The sequence below is a fragment of the Leptonychotes weddellii genome, chromosome X (assembly GCF_054177405.1).
Source record: "Leptonychotes weddellii isolate Sample4059 chromosome X, ASM5417740v2, whole genome shotgun sequence".
Taxonomy (NCBI): Eukaryota; Metazoa; Chordata; class Mammalia; order Carnivora; family Phocidae; genus Leptonychotes; species Leptonychotes weddellii.
Genome location: NC_138385.1, coordinates 99,795,119 through 99,818,024, shown reverse-complemented (window position 1 = coordinate 99,818,024; position 22,906 = coordinate 99,795,119). Strand labels below are relative to the sequence as shown.

The window sequence follows — 22,906 nt, the reverse complement described above, 5'->3', positions numbered from 1 at the left end:
GGCAAGAGGTGCCTAGGGAGTTTTGTTTCATTTTGTTTGTTTGTTTTTTTCCAACAAAGGAGTAGATTCTGTGGTTGAAGATCACTCTAATGGTTCCAGGTGTGGTGGGCAGAATAGGGGAGAAGCCCTGAATTGAGGGAAGCAGGTGGGGGCCCATGGCTGGCTGTAGTTCAGGTGAGACGTAAGGACGAGCTGAGGGCAGATACGAGACAAAGTGATCTGGTGATGATGACAATGATGATGATGATGGGGACAGGAAACTTTCATTGAGAGTGTGTATAGTTTCGGGAGATGTTTGAAGCTCACCATGGTTCTTACTTCTTTTAAACCTCACACCAACCCTATAAGACCATCAATCAAAGTCGGAAACTGGGCATGGGGTGAAGTAATAGGGAAACACTCAGGTCTCAAAATCATTCCTGGGGATCCTGGGGAAAAGAAGAGCAAGGCGTGGACGATGCCCTTTAGAGAGTTAGGGAAGAGGAGAGGAAGGAGCTCCGTTTTAAAGGTGATGTGCATGTGTGCGTGCGTGCATTCATTCACTTCTCGAAGATTTGCTGAGGCTCAGTGGAATCAGGCAGAGAAGTGGGTGGTTTACCTGGCATTCCAGATTCAAAGAGAAATAAGAGGGGAAATCACAGTCCTCTGGGAGGCCACAGAAAAGGTGAGTGTGGACACATAAAAGATAGACCTAGCTCGGCAGCTCACCCTATGGAGATATGTGTTGAGGACCTTGAAGCCCAGTGGTCTAACATTATTCTTTGATCAACACCCTAACTGGTGGTGTTGACTTCCTCTCCGCATTTCCACCCACGGGGGAGTTTGCAGATTTTACCCTGGGTCTCAATTTCATTTTTACTTACACAGAAGGCTTTGACAAATAGTTCTAGCACATCACCTCTCCACCTGGACACCACCAGCAAGAACAACGTAGAAAGCGGATAGTCAGATCTCCCATCCAGGGTTGGTACGTAAACACTCAAGCTCCATTTCCTTGCCCATCAGGTTGCCCTTATTTTTCTAAAATCAACACTTAAATCACAAACCACAGTGAAATCACAAAGACGGCTTGAGTGTTACCCTACCAAAAATACCATTTTCTTGATTTCACTGAGTTGCTTAGTTGGCTTTTACACTGGTGACAATGATGAGGGACCATTTTATTTATTTATTTATTTGTTTGTTTATTTAAGATTTTATTTATTTATTTGACAGAGAGAGAGACAGCAAGAGAGAGAACAGAAGCAGAGGAAGAGGGAGAGGGAGAAGCAGACTCCCCGCTGAGCAGGGAGCCCGATGCGGGGCTCGATCCCAGGACCCTGGGATCACGACCTGAGCCGAAGGCAGACGCTTAACCCACTGAGCCACCCAGGTGCCCCGGTGAGGGACCATTGTATAAGGAAGGCATACAATAGCAATTTTGAGGCATCGGGGTACTCTTTTATTAGACTACTGTCTACCTTTTCTGAGACCATCAGCAATTCCTCAGCCCATGACACCATTTTCAAAATACATAAACTAAGCCCTTCTCAAATATGGTATCAGAAATTAGTTGAATGATGGGGGGGGAAGAGCACTAAAGAAAACATGCATATGCATTTCTGTCTTCTGGAACAACCATTCGGCTTTAAATACTTAGTTTACAGTATAACGAGGTGAAGCCATAATGCCCGCAGTAACTTGCTTTCCTGACTGTGGCAGAAATCAGTCATTCCCTTTTGTCTTACCTTAGACAGCAAAGTTTTCCTGTTAGGGCCCAGAGAGTAAGCACTTGAGCCTGTGAGACATAGGGGCTGTCACTACTCAAGTCTGCCTTTGCAGCCCGAAAGACCCAGAAACAATCTGCACATGAAAGAGCATAGCAGCGTTCCAGTAAGACTTTCATTACAGAAACAGGCAGGGGAGCCGGGTGTGACCAGCAGGCCAGTTGCTAACCCCTGCCTTAGACCATTTGTATTAAAATGCTACCAAATTCATGTTACCCGAGCTTAACCCACTATCTGATAGATAAATAGTACTCTGTTGATGTGTTGTGAATAAATGAAAAGGTCACACAGGCCTGAGGTGTTGTTGAATTTCTCGACCCCGCTCCCCGCATTTGTTTTCCTGGTTCTGCTGTTCAGGATTGGGCCATTTACAGACTAGAAAGTCTGATTCCAAAGCCTATGCCGAGAGCAGCCTTTTGACCAGGAGGAAACATTCCATGGTTGTCTCCATGGGGCAAGCTCAGGCTCACAGGGAAAAGTCACAGAGAGGGGCGCCTGGGTGGCTCAGTCGTTAAGCGTCTGCCTTCGGCTCAGGTCATGATCCCAGGGTCCTGGGATCGAGCCCCACATCCGGCTCCCTGCTCTGCGGGAAGTCTGCTTCTCCCTCTCCCACTCCCCCTGCTTGTGTTCCCTCTCTCACTGTGTCTCTCTCTGTCAAATAAATAAATAAAATCTTTAAAAGAAAAGAAAAGTCACAGAGAGGATCCCTCCCACCGAAAGGCCTCCTGATCTCTACCACCAAAGATTTCTCTAGGTTCTGTATAGCATCTTCAAAAGTCCCTTTTTGAAACAGCTTAAGTTTAGAAGGGATAGCAAATTAAGCTCACCCGTCATTTTATAAGGTTTATGTAAATATTGTCAGTTTTTAGTTTGTGTTGTCTTCTGGCTGAATGGGTCTCCGGGAGGGAGGAGCCACAAGATTCGAGAAGCCTAGGGTCCCGAATAATTGCACGCAGTGCAGTCCCCTCTCCCGGCCCCCACGGCCACCCTGCATGGGATACATGCCTCAGTAAGAAACTCTTGTCGTGTTAAGGCGCTGAGGGGTTAGCCTACCTCAGCTAACACAAGTGTGTATCTGTGAGATACATTCTTAAAAGTAATATTGCTGAGCCATTTAAAAGTTAGATGTTGCCCAATTGCCTTGTGAGTTACTGCAACAGCGAAACTCCTACCAATAGTATGAGAGTGTCTGTTTTCCCATCAAGTATATTACCCCACTTTTGGAGCCATTCCAATCTAAGAGGGAAAAAAACCTTCCTTGGTGTTTAGCTTGCATTTCTTTTAACACATAGGAGGGTGAGCACCTTTTCAAATATTTGTCAGGCATTTGTATTTCTTTTTCTGTGTGCTGCCTGTAATTTGCCTATATTTTAATTATTTTTCTTTAACAGATTAATTTGTAATAAAGCTTTATATAGTAGTTAGCCTTTAGTTGGTCAGATGTGCTGTAAATTCCTATTTATTTATTTGTTTGCCACACAGATGATTCTATCTTTTGTTCTTTAACGTAGTGAAACGTGTCATTCGCTTTATGTTTTCTGGGTAATGCCTTCCGCAATGTAAAAACATATAAATATCCAGCTATGGTTTGTTTTGGTGCACTTAACAGTTTCATTAAAAACATCCTCAAATATTTCTTCCACATCAACTTATTTTGATGTAAGGACTAAGGTCAGAGTCCAACCTTTTCTCTTCAATGGTTGTCTCACTGTCACTAACACTTAATAATAATCCATCATTTTCCCCTTGACCAAAAAAAAAAAGAGCAATATTTATCATGTCATAAGTTCCTGTATTTATTTTTGTTCATTTCTGAACTCTGTTGTCTTCTATTGATCTGCTCTTTGTGAAGCAGTACAATACTCTTTTAATTGCTTTCGTTGTATGACATTTTACTGAATGGATAGGGATACTCTCCACTTGACCTCTTTCTCAAATTTCCCCTGCCTACTCTTACATAGTTATTTGTCTAGATGATGTTTAGAACAATTTAGTGATAATACAAAAACAAATTGTTTTGGTGTGGTTTTTGGAATCACATTCAGTTTATAGCTCATTAATGACATAATTGACATCTTTATATTACTGATTCTTCTTATTCAAGAAAACTACAGATTTCTGTATTTATTCCTAACTTCTCTTCTTATCCAACTGAGATCCCACGGTCTGGGGTTATCATCACTCCCGTGGACACTGTATTAATTAGTTTCCTACCACTTCTGTAACAAACGACCACAAACTTAGTGGCTTAAACGACTCAAATTTATCATCTGACATTTCTGGAGGTCAGAAGTCTGAAACAGGTCTCGCTGGGCTAAAACCAAGGCGCCAGCAGGATTGTATCCTTTCCAGGGAGAATCCGGTTCCTCGCTCTGACTGTTCCTCCATAGTCCTGGCTCTCTCAGACTCAGCTGTAGCCTGGGAAAGTTTCTCTGCTTTTCAATAACCATGTGCTTGGCTCCGGCCATCCCAGATAAACCAGGATCATCTTGCTATCTCAAGGACCTTGACTGATCACATCTGCAAAGATTTGGGAGCGGGTGAGGAAACAGTCGCAGGACGTGGCCGTCTTCGGGAGTGCATTATTCTGCCTACCACTGATGTCCTCTCAACAGTCTTGTCCCTCTCTACCGTCACTGAACTTGCCTAGAAAATCCTAACTCTGGGGAGAGGAGATTGGATTCACTAGGGCTGGGAAATTTAAAGCGCGACGTGGTTATGTTTCGCTGTAGCCATGTTTAGCTGCCAGGATGTTTATTTTGCAATTTAAATTCCCAGCTACTAGCCTCAAATGGACCTTTCGGGCCACACTGCAATCCTGCAACACTGCTGGTCCATTGGCTCCCCTCTCGTCCGCTCCTCTCCTCTTTCCTCCAGCCTCCAGGACCTCCTCGCCATCCTCACTCCTAGCAGATGACATTGCTTCCTAGGTCGCTGACAGCGGAGAGGCAGTCTGGAGCAAAATCCCACGTGCTTGCCCACTGTCTTCTAATCTGTCTGCATCTGCGCCCGTATCACCCATGTCCACCTATCGTTATAGGTCGGGAGGTCAGAGTCTGCTGGTGCTCTGGACCCCACCCCTGCAGTCACTCTTGGAAGTCACCTCAGTCACTTCCCCACCATCCACTCCTCGATTCTTCCCTTTCTATGGGGAACCCCAGCAGCCCGTGAATATGTCAGGCCATCATTCATCTGAGCCCTGGAAGCACCAGTCTCTCGGAGGAAGACGGTCTCCAAACCGATACCCATAAACAAATGCCTACAATCCTTCTAGAGCGACAAAGAACAAAAGTGTGAGCTTGAGTATGTTTTCATTTTCATCATACCCACTGTCTCATTAGACTTGCTATCATTTCTTTAGGTTCTAGGCCGTGGCCACTGTATTGCTTTTTCCTGAATAAATTATCCACACAGTGAATCTGACCCTGTTTAGAACCTCCACTTAGGGGTTCACATGCAACCAAATGGCCACCCTCGGACCAAAGCTGCCATCATGGCACTCGGCGCTGGCCCTGTATTTGAAGGACCTCGGTTGATGTCTATAATCATCTGCCCCAAAGAAGAGCTTCAGAACTCTCTGGTGATTGATGTCTGTTTCTCTCCACCCAGCCACACGATTCCTTCTCTCCTCCATAAATAAGAAATCATTTGTAAATCATTAGTTCCTATTTTGATAGAAAATATCAAAATAACTCCTATAGCTCAAACGTCTTTGAACATCTTGATAGAGCAAATATTACCCTGAATATGCTAGGAACCACACAGTCTCAGTAACAACTAACGGAGACAGAGCTTCCAGCAGATCATTTTTATAAAACTGTTTGGTAAAGGTTATTTATTTAGTGGACTCTTTAAAAAGCAGGAACAAAGAGAAACATCAAATTAACTGGATTAAAAAACAAAGCTACAAAGAATGTTTGTTCCCTCGTATCTTATCTGATGTGCATCCAGTCTGGGTTTCACAGAACTTTTTAGAGTCATCATTCCCTTCACTACAAATTGGGTTTCCCGACAACATTTCTGTTCTGTTCAGAAACTGAAAGAACAACAAATCACCTTTGTGCTACACACTTTCACAAAGTATAAAGTACCCTTACAGAAGACGGTAAACATTCAAAAACACAATTTCATAGATTACAAGATTTCAAATACATGCGTCTTATCTTTACCAGAGTCAGGACCTGTATTTGTGAAAACTTCAGACCCTCAGGCCTGAATGGCTCCAGGGTCACGGTGGTGAACCTCAGCATAGACATGCCAGGTGAAAGATGATAAAAAAGAGTTAACATGAGTATCATCCCTGATTCTGGGTTAGCAGAAGGTCAAGTGACACGTTTTAATAGATTGCAAAAGCATTCTTTTCAACGGATTATTTTGAAATCCTGTTGAAATAGATACGGTTTTAGTTCGAGCTTGAAGTTGACCTTTCCAAAAGTTCTTTTTAATTGATTGTTCTGAAGTTATGTAGACTAGCGAGATACACATGGCTTTCCCTTTCAATAACTCAAGCTGACCTTCCCTTTGAATAAACATATTGGTTGACACATCAACTGTCCCCCTTGAACATGTCTTTCAAAGTGGACATTAATGCCAGCCAACAACCAAGAAGCTGTCGCTTCCTTCCTGTGTTGGTGTCAGGTGTGAGATGAGTCTGCAGCTTGTGGCTTTGGCAAAACAGACGTTTGAGTCACAGCGTTCCCTGGCGGAACGGCGCACACGGCCTTACCTTTGGGAATGGTGATGGGACAGCTCAGGTCACAGTCCTGCTGCAACTGATAAAAAGCCACTTCCTGCAGCCGGGCTCGCTCCAGCTCTGAGAGACTCTGGATGGGGACGGATCTCAGCCGCACGCTGCGGCCAGACATGCTGTTCCAGGTGAAATCACCCTGCAGAACAAGGAGAACACATCAGGAGTTACAGAGCTCATCTATGTCTCACAAAGCTCATCCTTCCTCTTAGTCAGTCACAGAGTCAAGCAAACTTCCTCTTTGGGCTCCAAAATTGTCTATCCATCGCTCAAATCAAATCTACTCTCAGCTAACCATGAATTTTCTCAGTCCGTTGCAAACATCCAAATCTCTAGTATCTGCCGGATCACTTGATCTCATATAATGATTCACACAGAGGCCAAAGAAAGCCATGGGAAAGACATTTTGAGGGTCCTACTGCCTCTCTTCTCTGGGAACGCATGGGAACTTTTTGGTTATGTATCTCAGTCACAGGAAAAATTGCTGCTAGCTGCCGTCATGCACACTGGATCCAGGAGGGCAAACGTATGGCCAGCCTACTCGGTGCCGGCGACAGTGCCGAGTCGCACCAACAACCTTATGAGGCTGTTACCATTTCTGACCCTATCTTATACAGTTCACCCTTGAATGACACGGGTTTGAACTACACAAGTCTGCTCACTTGTACTTGGATATTTTTGGATAAATACTGTACAGTACTGTAAATGTATTTGCTCTTCCTTATGTATTTCTTTTTTAAAAAAAGATTTTATTTATTTCAGAGACAGAGACAGAATGCAAGCATGCACGGATGGGCGGAGGGGCTGAGGGAGAAGCAGACTCCCCACTGAGCAGGGAGCCCAACTCGGGGCTCGATCCCAGGTTCCTGGGATCATGACCTGAGCCGAAGGCAGACGCTTAACCGACTGAGCCACCCAGGCGCCCCCCTTACGATTTTCTTAATCACATCTTCTTTTCTCTAGCTTACTTTATTGTAAGAATACAGTCTATAATACATACAATATACAGTAAATTTATGTTATTGGTAAGACTTCCAGTCAAGTAGCCTATTAGTAGTTAAGTTTTGGGGGAGTCAAAAATTAAACACAGATTTTTGACTGCATGGGGGTGTTGATGCCCCAGCTCCCACAATGTTCAAGGGTAAACTGCATAGTATTTAATAATACAGTATACTATATAATAATACAATCTAGTATATTTACAATATATAACATATTATTATTAGATATAATACATACTTATGATACATGATTATAATCCATGTGTATGGTACATTATAGTAATATTATAGTAACATTCAGTATATGTAAATAAATTATAATACAATGCAGATGAAATTGAGGCTTGCAGAAGTTAAGTAATTCTCCCCAAATCGTAGAACTTAACAAGATTTGGAACCAACCAGAACTCAAGCTAAAAACATGTGCCCTCAAACTCTATGCTAAATTGTGTAACCGCTAAGCTTCTATTTACAGCATTCTGAGCTATTTTGATCATGAGAGGTACAGAGATATGATCAATAAGAACTATGTATAATTGCAGAGACATCTGATGTTCAAATCCTCCACATCAAAGAATCAAAGGCAAGACTCCCCCAATTCTGAGTATGTTCATGTGCACACGTACATCCAGAGGGTGAAGAGCTCTATCCTCCCTGCAGACGGCGAGAATGTGATGCCCCGAGAAATAAGACCTCAGGATCTTCTGAAGCCCAATGTTCCCTAACTGAGGAGGACTTCCTGTGACCCACAGATGTCGGCCACCGCCCAAGAGCTTTGAAACATCAAAAAAAGTGCCTTGACCATCAAAAAAAGTTCCAGGAGGAAGGAGCGGTGCTGGCCCCCATGGGCAGTACCCGGGAGCTGCTGTGCATCTGAGGAACCCTTAAGGAACCCCCTAAGACTTCGCCATCCTCACAGCTCACCTCACAAAAGAGAGACAAGAAAGACTGGCCCCAGCAGCTCTTAAAGCACCTGCGTTCCCTCGTGGTAGCAAATTCCTGCCAAAATGTTCATTCCGAGAGTAAATGGCACCCTGTTAATTCTTGGATATTTTTCCCCTTTGATGTGGGGTTGCGTGTATTTATTCATCCATTTAACGGATGGAGATGTTATGCTCTAGCAGGGGCAGACAATCACCAGGGTAAGTAAAGGGTATAGTGTGTTAAATATGGTAATGGCTAGGGATGGACCAAAAAGCAGGGAAGGGGTCGGCAGTGTGAGGACAGGACACGATTTATGTTTCGGAGACAGCGGCCAGGAAAGGCCTCACAGGGAAGGCCACGTCTGGAAAGGAGTTAAAGGAAGTGAGGGCTTTTTGTTTGTCTTCACATGTATGAGTCTGTATCCAGTGGATCATGGTGAGAACTAGCAGGAGCCCAGGCGAGGTTGGGGAGCACGATGTGGGGGACAATCTGGGCAGGGGAGTGAGTGAGCAAATCTAGGCAAAGTGGGTGACTGCTGTCACATCTGGTGAACTGAAAAGAATTCTTCCAGGCCCAGTATATTTTGCATTTTTTTCTTTCTTTTCTCTGTTTTTGGTATAATCGGAGGAAGCCCAAGTTTAGACAGGAGTTGGGGACTCACGCCTTGGGTGTACCTCTCACTCACACCCTTTAGGCTTAGGGTACCACAAGGTACAGTATCAGTGAATTGCATTTTTTCCTCCCAAACGGAAGTTCCAGATGAGTCGGTGACTTTTAAATATGAAGTTTAGGTATCTAGGAAAGCCCACTGCTATTTGAAGTGTCAAAATGGAATTACATGCCTATTCATTAAAAAAGCATTTAAGAGTGAGACCTCCAATTGGCTCAATTATCTATAGCAGGGGTTGACTATCTTTTTCTGTAAAAGGCCAGACAGTAAATATTTCAGGCTTTGTAGGCCATGTGGTCTCTGTCAAACTACTCAAATCTGTCTTTGTGGCAGAAAGCAGCCATAGACAACTCATAAATGAATGAGTATGGCTGTGTTCCAGTAAAACTTCATTTATAAGAACAGGTGGAAGGCTGGGTTTGTCCAGGGGCTGTGGCTGGCCAACCTCTGAACCATAGCTTATGACTGAAATAAACCAATCCCTATAAGATACATTTTATTTTTATTTGCTATGTCCTCCTGGTTAATTATTTTTTTAAAAATTTAATGAGCACCTATTACATGCTGAGAACACTACTAGGCTTGGGATTATCAAAGTGACAGCACAGTCCTTGTCCTTAAGGAGTTAAACTTTAATACATACAATCCATCAAGCATAGAGATTGTGATACTGGAAGTCAGTACCAGATGCAACGGGGTGTCTAGGAGAAAAGGTTCGGACATCTGTCTGGGGGATCAAGGAAAGCTTTCTCGAGAAGGTGGTGTTTCAGTGGAGACTGGAAGGTTGAATAAGAGGAGTGAAGGTTTGCCCAGTAGAAATGCAACATTGGAAAAAACAGTGGGTGCCAAGGCAAATTAATTTGAGAAAACGAGCTCATTTGGGGAAATTACAGGGTTGGAGGGAGGGAAATAGCGGGAGGTGAAGCCACGCAGAAGTCAAGGCCAGATCCTGGAGGGCTTTTTCTGCGGGCATTGCAAAGTAGATTGGACTTTACTCAGTAGGTGATGGCCAGACATTAAGGAACCTTGAGTGCGAGTGGAGCCTGGTCAGATCTACATACGGGAAAGATGACTGGAAACAAATTTTGAAAGAAATTGAGGGAGGGAGCACATCAAGCATGTAGAGATCAGCAAAGATGCCGAGTTAGGTTTGCTGCTGAGTCAAATTTGAGTAAGTAGAGAGTAACACTCTCTAAGTCTCTAAGAGAGACACCTAGAACCACATACTACTCTTCTGTGATTTTTTTTCAACCATTTAAAACCATTCTTAGCTTGGTGGTACAAAAAACAGCCAGCAAGCTGGATTTGGCCCACTGACTAGAGTTTGCCGATCCCTGATACAAAGAGATTAAGATCTTTTTTTTTTTTTTTTAAAGATTTTACTTATTTATTTGACAGAGAGAGACACAGCAAGAGAGGGAACAAAAGCAGGGGGAGGGGGAGAGGGAGAAGCAGGCTTTCCTGCCGAGCAGGGAGCCTGATGTGGGGCTCGATCCCAGAGCCCTGGGATCATGACCTGAGCCAAAGGCAGACACCTAACAACTGAGCCACCCAGGCGCCCCGATCTATTTGTTTTTTAATGGCATCTTTTCTGTTTTCACATGGTCTTCTCTCAGTACATGTCTGTGTCCTAACTCCTCTGCTTATTTTTTTTTAAGATTTTATTTATTTATTTGAGACAGAGAACGCACGCGCACATGCACGAGCAGGGGTGGTGGGGGGAGGGAGAAGCAGGCTCCCCGCTGAGCAGGGGAGCTTGATTCCAGGACTCCAGGATCATGACCTGAGTGGAAGGCAGACGCTCAGCCAACTGAGCCACCCAGGCGCCCCAATAAGGCTCTTTTAATATCCTGCACAAATTTATTTAGCATCTACTACCATGTACCAGAGACCCTGTCCCAGGACCCTGCATCATGAGCTATATACATGGGCTAGATTCAGGAGGGCAAGAAACTCACCTGGTTTACTCACCTTGATGTTCCCAGTATTCAAGACAGTACCTGGCACTTAACTGTCAACTGAATAAATACCTGTCAATCTATGGACTAAACGAATCAGGTACATCACAAGTTTAATAAGAAATTGGAAATGAACCACCCGTGTAATGTTTTATCTATGTGGGAGATGTCTTGTGGATTTGAATAAACTGCTAAGAAACAGTCTTTTGGGTTCCATGCTGGGCGTGGAGCCTGCTTAAGATTTGCCCTCTCCCTCTCTCTCTCTCTCTTTTATTTAAATTCAATTAATTAACATATGATGTACTCTCTCTCTCTTAAAAAAAAAAAAAGAGAAACAGTCTTTTGAAACAGAGCCTGTTGATGAGCCAAAAAATGCCAGTATATGAAGGCAGAATATAAACATAATATCAGACCCGCAGAATAATGAATCCATAACACCTACGCTCACCCATCAGACCTCTCAGGAGCAGGAAGACATGAACACAAAGGTCGATATTGCCCCGTGATCCTCATGACAAGCAGCCAGAAGAGTGCCAAAGCCCACCAGCCCAGCCTAGAATGTGCGTCTGGCTTTTCCTCAACCCTCAAATTGCGTTCCAGGCCAGCATGTTTCTTTGGTGACTGTTCATCTCATAAATGGATGACTCATTTTAAGGCTCTCTGGCTCTAGTCTTTCGAGTGGTTGCCATAGGATTTTTCTTTCAAGGTTGAGAGTGGATGATTTCAAATTTGTTTCAATATCATAAATGTAAGTGAAGTTGAAGCTACCAAATGTTTCTGGATAAACTAAAGGCCTTGACAATTGTAAAAATATCCTTTAAATCTGGGGTACTATTGGACAGCATTAACAAAGGGTAACAATATGATACAAAAAAGATAATAGCACAGTGGTTTTTGAGGGTGATTTTCGCCCCCTCAGGGGACTGCTGGCAATGTCTGGAAACATTTTTGGCTGTCGGAAGTCTGGGGAGGGCTTTGCTACTGGCATCTAGTGGGTAAAGGTCAGGGATCTGTTCAACATCCTACAACACACAAGACAGCCCCCCACAATAAGGAAATGTCTGGCCCAAAAGGTTCATAGTCCAGAGGCTGAGAAACCCTGGCATAGCATACGTTAGGTCTGCTGTTAGGCCCAGATTACAGAGAATCTCCTTAAAATGATGGTGTCAGGAGCTATTAACAATCATTGATGAGTTTGGTTTAACATTAAATGCCTGCACTATGTATTCTTAAGTATATGGTGCATTATTCTGTATATTATACATGTATTACTCTGTGTATTATGTAAATAAACAGAATTATGGAAGTTATTTAAAACTAGCATTAAGAAGCACAAACAGCACAAACCAATTTAAGAGGAACAAACAAACCAAAGAAAGGTCTCGATACAACAGAATCTTGATCAACTGGAGAACAGTTCACCAAAAGCATTAACTAAAGAGTCTTCCTTCCCACCAGAAGTATACGTCTCCACATTTCGAAAAAAAAAGAAGCAAAAGACAAACTGCAAAACCAACAATCTAATATCTGTGATTTATTCAGAAAGGTCATTCTTTTGAGCTAAATTGCATCTTTACAAACAGACTTGATTTTCCCATGAAATAAAATCGATTGAAATAATTTTGGTTTTGGTCTATACCACATTGTTTTCTTATGTCCTTGAGACTAGTCTCTAATTGTGGCATTTCTTTAACCTCATCCAACTGTAAACTTCCCAAGGCCAAGGGAGCCAACAAGGAGTGATGCAGGGCTGCTCAAAATACGGCCCGCAGACCCAGGGCAGTGGAATTACCTGGACAGATGATTCTTGTTAAACATGCAGGTTTCTGGGCTCTAAGGCAGGTTTAGGGAATTAGGGTCACAAGGAACAGGGCTCGAGTGCCTTCATCATAAGCCAGCATCCCCAGATGATTCTTAGTTTTGCACAATGAAGGTTGAGACCCACTGGTACAGTGGTGAAGACTTGGGTTCAGATGGAAATGAGCTCTTTGACAAGATGTGGAACATCCCTGAGCCTCAGTGCCCTCATCAATAAGATGGAGCAAAGAACAAGACCACTCGCGGGTTTGCAGTGATCATATGAAACAATGCAAGGCAATTTCTTGGAGAGGGCTTATTAGCTCCCAGCAAGCCCTGAATACGTGGTAATTAAAGTTATAATATTAATCATCATTACTCTACATTTGCATCCCCCTTTTAAACCTGGCAGGTTTAGGGACACCAAAAACGCTTAAGAAATGTGCGCTGAATTCATGAATAAATGCGTCCACTGTGTGTTAGATGCCTTTTCTAGGTGTTTACAAGCTAGCCAGCAGGAATGTGGCTCCACATGGGTGAGGAGCAGAAGAAAAGACCAGATCAGTAAGTTAAGGCCCGAAAAATGGCATGCCATTTAGGTAAACCATACCAGGGGCTAAATTTCTTTTTAACCGTTTTCTACTGTTTGCACAACCAAGGTTCCCAGATAATCACAATGTGTTGCTGAAGCATGGCATAAGTTTAAACACCAGGCTCGCAACCAACATTTCTGAAAAGGGCTGCCTAGTTCTTTATAACTCCAAAGTGAGCACATCACCAGTGACAAGGAACTCCCTTCTTCACGAGCTTCTGCCAAAGCCAACCGTATCTGTGTAGCTGTCACACCCCTGTTTGGACTCTTAAAAGAAGTTATTCCTTGAGGGACTCAACAGAAGAACATTCGCTAATTTTTCTTCTCTTGATTTGTCATCCACTCCTTCTCAAAAGATCTTTAAGAAAATTTAACACCTCGGGGTGCCTGGGTGGCTCAGTTGTTAAGCGTCTGCCTTCGGCTCAGGTCATGATCCCGGGGTCCTGGGATCGAGCCCTGCATCGGGCTCCCTGCTCTGCGGGAAGCCTGCTTCTCCCTCTCCCTCTGCTTGTGTTCCCTCTCTCGCTGTCAAATAAATAAATAAAATCTTAAAAAAAAAAAAGAAAATTGAACACCTCTGCTACATCGGACATAATTTTTATGCTTTATTAATCTATTCTAGTCTGTTTTTTTTTAAAGAAGGAATTTTAGAAAATTCTGAACAGTTGGTATGTACAGCAGTCCATTTTTACCAGCTAGGCTGCTGGGGCTTAAATTCCACTTCTGCCACCTTCCCACCTTGTGGCTTTTAGGAAGCTATTTTCCCTCCTATGCCTTGTTTTCCTAATCCATGACATAGGGATGATGACCAGCCAGGGGTTGGCAAGCAAGTGCCTGGGAACCAAATCCTGCCGACTGATTGCTTTTGTAAATAAAGGTTTATCGGAGCACAGCCACACTCATTCACTTAGGTATTGTCTACTGCTGCTTTCACTGGCCTGCAAAGCTGAAAATATTTACTATCTGGCCCTTCACAGAGAAAGTCTGCTGACCCCTGGACCAGACTAAAAGTAAAGGCACATCTATGATTAGGATTTGTCTTTAGGATCAACATCTTCCTCCTCTCCTAAGATTTTCTCTGGGCAACATCCCAAAGAGCCTGCAAAGAAATCACACAACATAGTAAGCATTGGGGATATTGGAAAGTATGTAAAAGTTGGGGTGATATAAAAGGGTTATCTGCACATGGCCTGTTCACCGAAATTATTGATAAACCAAAGAAGTAGAAATGAACATTGTCGGGCGCCTGGGTGGCTCAGTCGGTTGGGCGACTGCCTTCGGGTCAGGTCATGATCTGGAGTCCTGGGATCGAGTCCCGCATCGGGCCCCCTGCTCGGCAGGGAGTCTGCTTCTCCCTCTGACCCTCCCCCCTCTCATGTGCTCTCTCTCTCTCATTCTCTCTGTCTCAAATAAATAAATAAAATCTTAAAAAAAAAAAAGAAATGAACATTGTCGAGCCTGTACCGTGCTAACACCATCCAAAAAACCAAAATGTCACTCACATCTCGTCTCCGGTGGAAAGAACCTTTCTGATGGTTAGTATAGAGGGGATACAGCAACATATTGGGAGTCCCCAAAGGCAAAAACATCAGAACAAAAGGCCAATTTCATTTCTGTATATCCTCAGTTGGATCGTGGACTAGTCTACCCGCCACCAATTTAATTCTGAGTTTTAAGTTTCACTTGAATCTTGGATGGAGAGGACGTAATGCAGCCTGCGCCGACCCCAGAGTGTGAAAAATGGAAATGTTTGCAAGAATTAGAAATTCTCAGTGACCCGGCCAGCAGCTGATGGTTTTGCTTCTCTCTCTATAATTTAATTTAGTTCACTGACATTAGAAATGGCAGACCTCCGGGCATGGATTGGACCTTGAAGACACCGCTAGCACTCATGGACAGCTTACTCTCTGCTAGTGAGTGCTCTAAGCCCTTCATTTGTGGTAGCTCGTTTCTTTCTTACAGCAGCTCTCAGGACTGTGTTACCATCATTATTCCCATGCTTCAGATGAGGAAACGTAGGCACGAGTCTTAGGTAACTTGTCAAGATCACACGCCTAGTAAGTGGCAGAGTTGGGATCCGAAGCCGGGCTGTGGGCTCCAGGATTCAGGCCCCAAACCACTTTATGCATTTCATCACTTCTCATGATAAATTGATCCAAACCCCTATGTTGACAAAGGAAGAAAGCAAGGTCCAAAGAAGTTAGCTGGCTCCTACAATAGCAGAGTGGGATCTGGGACATAAGGGTCCCATTCTGCCTCTTTCCCCCACGGGGTCTTTTCATTATGAGACACAGCCTTATAGCAGGGTAAGCCAGACAGTGTTTAAAAATCCAGGAGCTTACGTTTTTCCTCTTTTGTAAAACAGAGCACATTAGATTTTTTTCTAATTAGCTTTATCTAATATCCAAGTTGTTCTCCAAAGCCCTTATTTATCTTATCCACAGCAACTAAAATGTCGCACCGAGTTCAAGAAGTCCGGAGGAGAAGATAAGCCACTTTATTCTTTCCGAACTCAAAACGGCCTGTGCCGAAGCTTTTGCAGAAAGCAGCCCAGTTAATGCTGTTCCCTGTCATCATGGCATGCTCCTCTCTGCTCCGCTTTGCTCATTTCAAGCTGCTCTAACATTATCAACCCATCTAAAAATAACATTCTCATAAATCTCCCCTGGCACAGACAGTACTTGGGCTGTCGCACATCTCAGACACAGATCAATCCACTTTTCTTCCCAAATCACAAGATAGATGTGTAAGAATCACAGCATTTTAGCACAATCATCTTCTCGAAAAGAAGTATAAGCATAGATATTTATATTGCTTACCCATGAATTACATTCGGCCGGGTCTGTGCTGTCCTAATTTAACCGAGCTAAGCTTGGAGTAGGAACTTGAGTCTGTTTTGGTTTGTTTTTTTAAATTATTCTTTTGGTGAAAGATGCAGGCTGCAATGGTAGATTACCACGGGTGTCTGAGAAATGGCCCAGCTCGCAGAGCTGTGTCTCCTACGGTACCTTTTGTCGCCAGAGACCTCTGCTACTGTGAATCTTGGGACCAAAAAGAAAAAAAAAAAAAGCAATCTTGTCATTGGACCATTGAGAAGTTCCTGTCCCTTCAGAACGAGGCAGGCTGTGTCACTGAGTGAGCGTGCAAGTGAGTCAGTCAGTGTGCGTGTGTGTGTGTGTGTGTGTGAGAGAGAGAGAGAGAGAGAGAGAGAATGGGGGAGGGAGGGATGAAAAGAATGCAGAGAAATTGAAACTGGATTTCCTGATTTTCATTTTAATAAGTATTTTGAAGAGATATTCTGGAGTGAGGAAAAGATTCCTCTTAAAAAAAAAAAATCCCCTTTTCCACAGGGATCTACAAATGGTAATTGGATTGTAACTGTGCAAACTGTCCTTATTAGGAATCAACCAAAGAATGTTGGAAGCCTCGGGTAAAACCCGGGAGAGCATGATAAAGCACATAGGACGCTTTCTTTGTGTAGAGCCAATTCTCAACTCTTAGATTATATTTTAAAACCACAGGCGTCTTCATTTTCCTAACACTAGGAAAAAAACTTTGAAAAAGGAAAAGATTTCATTCTCTTTTATACTGAGCATAACACATGCTCTGAATTTTATGCTCTTTGTGGAACAATAGTCCTTGAGAAGTTGTTCATTTCCTGAACAGAGGGTGTGGAGAGCAAGAGTGGATATAATCACGTGGCCATGTTTAAGAGGGTGCAGGTGGGAGTTGGGGGTGGCGGGGAGAAATCCATAAAGAGCAGAAAGAAAAGGAAAGATTTTAAAAACATGCCCCGATCGCTAACTACCTTGATCTCCATGTATGCCACATGGCACTGAGGCAAAAAAACAATTCAAAAAGACATTTTTGTTTTCCAGTCGATACAAAGTTATAGTTCTCTTGCGGTCTCAAGTGAATTCCAAATCTCACTGTGATTATAACTGACAAACTGAGAAATGATTTCATGGAACATCTTACTCAAAACTTAGAGATTTGGGTATGCTTTTTTACTAGGATTCTGTGAGGCTAATCATCCCTTGATATAAGCCACACACAGCTTCTGTTGCTGCTGGTATTTATTCAGCAAGAGAAAGGCATTTAGAAACAATAAAATACATCAGATGGTTTTCTTTACTAGAACAATTACACTCAAAGAGAAATTCTGAGTCAAAATTTACCTGTCACTACATAAACCTTCACCTCCGTCCACTACCCCAAAAACTCAGATGTTGAAAATAGTCATCATTCCAGCAGAGAGCGACTCATGTAATCTGGATACTTGCTAATGGAATTTAGACCCTCATTTAATGTATTTCATATAATATTTCACATGAAATTGATAAATATGCAATTCATTTGTCATTGCTAGGCAAGTGATCTTTTAGGTTATGAATACATGAAAACGACACGTAGTTCTCATTGTGAGCTTTCTAAGTGCTCACAATGCTTTTTCGAAGCATTTTATGGGTGTTGATTCATTAACTGCTAAAAGAATTATAACGAGTGGGTTATATTACATCCCATGTTACAGATGAGGAAACAGAAGTTCAGGGAGGTTGTAAAGATTCGAAGCTTGTAAGTACTGCAGCTGTGATCCCAACCACTATGAGGCTTACAAATTAACTGGATGGCAAAGCCACAGTCCACAGCCCACACTAGTCAGGGCCATGTCATAAGCGTCTAATGAGAAATAGACACAGCAACTTAACAAGAATGATTACCTAAGACTGGAGCGGCCTGTTAAATCAATTATTTAATGGTCAGGTCAACAAATGTTTCATAAGAAAGTGACTATTTCTTTAAGTGAACAATCTCAAATAATCTCAAGAGACAACGTCTTGGGAAATCCCTAGTCTAAGAGTGGAATCAAGTAAGTCTGGTCTGGAGAGGAAATTCAGAAATAATGGAGAAGTCGTGTATCTCTGGCATTCTTTGAAAAAATGCAGTCAAGCCAGAAAAATGAAGGGTGAAGATAAAGAATCTTCTTTTAATTAAATATCAGCCCCTCTTTAAGTAGAACCCATAAGATGCCAAAAAGTCACCCAAACGGCCTTAGAAATAAATATCGGGAAGCAATGAAAAGGTTCAATCCACGGAAGAGCTTGCTAACCAAAATGCCTAGAATACAACAGCGATCCTTTATCCATTTGACTCTTCATTAGGCAAGGGCGCCATGCAACAGCCTCCAGCTTCAGAATCCATGCCCTTAAGTATTCACTCCACCTTCTTCTTTGGCCCTTCTTCTGCATTATTTCTGTGTAAGCCATCAGGGACATTTTGCACATTCAGGGCAAAAATATTATAGAACCACTCTGTGGTTCAAACTCTTGGGGTGAGTACATTCCCAATGACAACACTCTTTTGCTTAAAACCCTCCGATGTCTTCTCTATAGCTCCGGGACAAAGCCCGCCTTCCTTAACATGGCATCATCCACTGCCACGTGTGTTGATTTAAATGGAGTAAAATCAAGTAGTCACTGCACAACAACAAATAATAACAAAAATGATAATAACAGAAATGTACTGAGCATGTATTAAGTACTAAGCAGTGTACATGGGTCATGTGTTTACTCCCTTCCAGAACTCTATGATACAGAGGAGGGGATGGAGACACAGAAACAGAGGAAAAGGCTGATGGGCTGCTCACAGACTCTTTCACTCTTTCCTAGCCTCCTCCGCAGGTAGTAGCAGTCATATGACTAAGCTGTAGCCAACGACTGTGGGAGAAAGCGATAAGCTTCACTTCTGGCCCATGAAAGCCTGGAGACAATAGTTCTCAGAGCCACATGTGGCAGTCCCAGGCAGAAACCACACTTCTCAATATTCATGTCCTAGCGTCCCCTGCCCTTCAGTCCCTGCTGGCCCTGTGGTTTGCTTGAAGCAATCGAATGTGGCAGAAATGATGCGGAGGTTATTCTGGACCGAAGACTTAAGAGGGCCTGGCAAATTCTGCTTTTGCATCCTTGGGACCCTCCTTACCACCATGTCCTAAGTCTGGCTACTATGTTGGAGAGACCATGTGGAGAGAGACTGTAAAGCTCAGCTGTCCCAACGTCTCAGTGAAATCCAGCCTCCAGCCAACCTCCCGTTTGCGTAAAGCCTCCTAAGCGACCACTGTCAAGCCCAGCTCCGACCACAGAACCACGAGCAAATAAAATGGTCGTTGTTTTAAGCACCAAGGTTTGGGGCAGTATGTGATACAGCCACAGATAACCAAATCAGCATCTTCCTGTGGTGAAGAGAGCAGAGCCCGGGTCCTTGAACCCATGTTTGAAGCACAGCCATCCCAGCAGTTGTGGACACCGGGACAACGTGAGGGAGGAATACACTTGCACGGTGGGAATTGGGGATGTATGTGATGTAGCAGCTAACCTTACCTTCCTTAACCTAAACCATCTCACTCTGGAGTCCTAGACCCTGGAACCTCTCCCGTACGTCTCCCCACTGAACCGCCTAACAGCTCATTCCTTGACTTTCTACATTTTCACGTGGAAAGAAAGTAGCTGGTCAACTGGATGATAAAATAAAAACTAATCTTTATAAATCATTTTGCAGATTATGTAGAAAGTCTTTTATGAGCAATTAGATAAATGTATGTCTAATGGCATCCTTCAGTTTTTAAATAATATACAGTCAATATTTAGAAACAGGTGATGCTTTTATCTTTCAGAATTACAACTCCATCTGATAAAATGGCATAATGAATTTCATTTAGATTACATTCATTACTGATAAATTGGTCCAATTAACCTCTTTTGACCAATACCATAGAATTGGCACTTAAGGCCTTAATGTTTTCTGATTATACATTAAAAATGCAAATCGTGAAGGACATTTTAGTCCTGCTGCTACCTTAAAGCACACAATGAAAATGTGGTATCTTTTAGTTTAATTATCTATCAGACCCTACCTTTGGATTGATCAGAACTTGCGGAGGTGGGGTGTCAAGTAACAAGCACAGAAGGAAGACTCTGCATTCTCTTGCTCCTGTCATTTGCTTCTTTAACCGTAGCTCTCTCTGTCCTCTCCTCGCCCCAGCACTTGACCTTGGTCTAATCTCTAGCATCCTCCTGCTACTACTGTGACCCATTTGCAGGGAGAGTGAATTTTAGATCCTTCAGATCTAAAAACCTACCATCAAAGCAAAGTATTAGGTAACTGGAAAGTTACTGAAGGCCACAGATCCGAAACAGTCAAAACCATAATAAAGAACATCTAACAGCTAGTGCTCATTGCCTCCATGGATACTTGCTATATGGTCAAGGAGGCAGATAATAGGATTCGCCCCGTTTTGCAGAGGAGAAAACGGAGACAAAGGGAACTTAAATAACTCGCACGACTAGGGAGTAAGGAGTGCAAACCTAGGTGGTCTGTTTCCAAATGCAACGGGTTTAACCCTTAGGCTACATCCCAGGGAGCCAGTGACCTTTATTTTTTTTCATTGAATTCCTTATGGACTGAGTGTCCAAAGGCAAAAAAAAAAAAGAAGAAGAAGAAAAGCTGTTGAGGCAACTGCCTCCAGAAGCAAGGGGAGGGACTGGGGTTTGTTTTCAGGAAAGAGGAGCAGGCATTTTAGAAAACTTCCGGAGTGTCGGATCCTTTGCCAGTAGGAATACGCACCCTACATTTTGGGGCAGAGGTGTAACACGAGGAAAGGGGTGCTTGAGGAAAGGTGAATGAGGCAGAGTGGTGCAGAACAGATAGGAAGGGGCTAGTGAGAGCGAGCAAACCGGGAGGTCTACAGTGTGAGCGGTAAATGGAGGCCCCACGCACGACATCGACTGACAAAACAAGGCTTCCGGCAGCCATAACACAGGCACCCCTTAGGGAGGCTTTCTTTAGGAGAGTCCCTCAATTTTTCCAAGAAATGTGGATCCCCAGGGAGGCAGGTCCAGTATTGTACTTGGAGAAATGCCTTCGGGGGGAAGTGAGAAATCCGCGTGTCATTTTATGTGTCGGGGAGGGTAGACCTAGAAAAGAGCATTCTCTTCCGGTTCTCACAGACACGCATGGACATGATGTCACCAGCTTTCGTACGCCGCAGAGAGTGGTCCTTCTTCTGTAGGCTGCGCCTTCTACCCACGTTGCGAGGAAAGCTGAGTTCTAAGAATGAATGCTGCAGGTTTCACCCAAACAAGGCACTCAGCTGAGAGGACACTCGTTTTGGGTTTTGGGGAAGATGTCACAGGGAGGCTCTGCAGAGCAGGTCATTTATTCAGACCTGGGCGGATCCACTGCTCACTAAACCAGGAATGCATTTGGGAACAAGATTATCTACAAGACACAGGGATGCTGAAGTAATGTTATCCCAAACTGGAGAACTCAATCCCCCATCAGATATTTCTAAATCAGCAGGAAATAAAGCAAGCCTTAAGGAGAGATGACTATCCTATTTAGGAGAGGGAAAACTCCACACTGGAAACTCATCGGCAAAACAAAATAGGCAACAACAGCAAATACCAAAGTGAATTCCGTTCTGGTTTCTCATTTCAACGCTACATTTGACAACGTTTTGTTTCATCAGTTGCACCTAACACTCCGCAAAATCTCCTCTCACTGAGGGTTTTCTCTAACAGGAAAGGAAAACAACTTCGTACAGATTATGTTAGACTTAATAAACTCATTACCTGAATGAATTAATTTCGAGTATCACCAAATGTATGAACATCGGTCACCTCGGACCTGGGCCCAAAATGTGAGCTGTGACTGATCAGCCTCTCAGTTTCAGTTTAAGATAACTCATCTTCTTAAACTCGCTCAATAAGTAGTTCAAAATCAGCACGGATTGCTGTAATGCCTCAACCTGAATGGGAAAAAGCAACTTATACATTTCAGCCAAAGGCTGGTGGTTAACTCATCTAACTAAACCTTGAGTCGTTGAGCAAATGTGCAAGCAAGCTATTTTAAATAAAAATATATGCATCTGCATTGCTAGACTGCAAAAAGAGTCCAGCTTTAATGATATTCTTGGAATATTTGCTTCAAAAGCAAAATTAGTTCCGGTGCAAGTGGCAATAAATGTTAGAACAAACTCTGTAAGGACCAACAGTTCTCTAACCTGGTTGCACATTAGAATTACTTGGTGCATACCTCAATTAAAAGAAAAAAGAAAAAGAAAAAAGAATTACTTGGTGTGGTTTTCAAAAAATACCCATGCCCACGCACCCCTCCAGACCAGCGAGGTCCAATAGACCTTTCTATGATGAATGGAAAATTTTTGTTTGTCCTGTCTAATATGGTGGCCACTGGCGACCCGCGGCTGATGAGCACTTGAGATGTGGCTAGTGGAATGGAATCATTTAATTTTTAGTTTTCTTAAGTCTTCATTGATTTAAATGTAAATAGCCACAGTGGCTAGTGGCTACTGTATTGGACAGCGCAGGTATAGAGCAAAACAACTAGACTCTTTAGTGTTGGGGCTCGGGCTTTGGTAGGTTTACAAAGCTCTCTG

The 22,906-nt window shown here is 43.2% G+C and overlaps 1 protein-coding gene across 9 annotated transcripts in view; it reads right to left on the bottom strand.

Moving 5' to 3' along the window:
- The window catches only part of ARHGAP6 (Rho GTPase activating protein 6), a 455,537-nt gene that overhangs the window by 69,166 nt on the left and 363,465 nt on the right, over nucleotides 1–22,906 (bottom strand). For 7 of the 9 annotated variants that reach the window (XM_081809185.1, XM_081809179.1, XM_081809186.1 and 4 more), the window contains exon 2: nucleotides 6,493–6,652. In XM_081809185.1, the coding sequence (XP_081665311.1) occupies nucleotides 6,493–6,652 (160 nt within the window). Of the gene's footprint in view, nucleotides 1–6,492; nucleotides 6,653–11,514; nucleotides 11,610–16,274; nucleotides 16,495–22,906 lie in introns of those variants that run through there. The other 2 variants (XM_081809182.1, XM_081809183.1) reach the window with 2 other exon arrangements.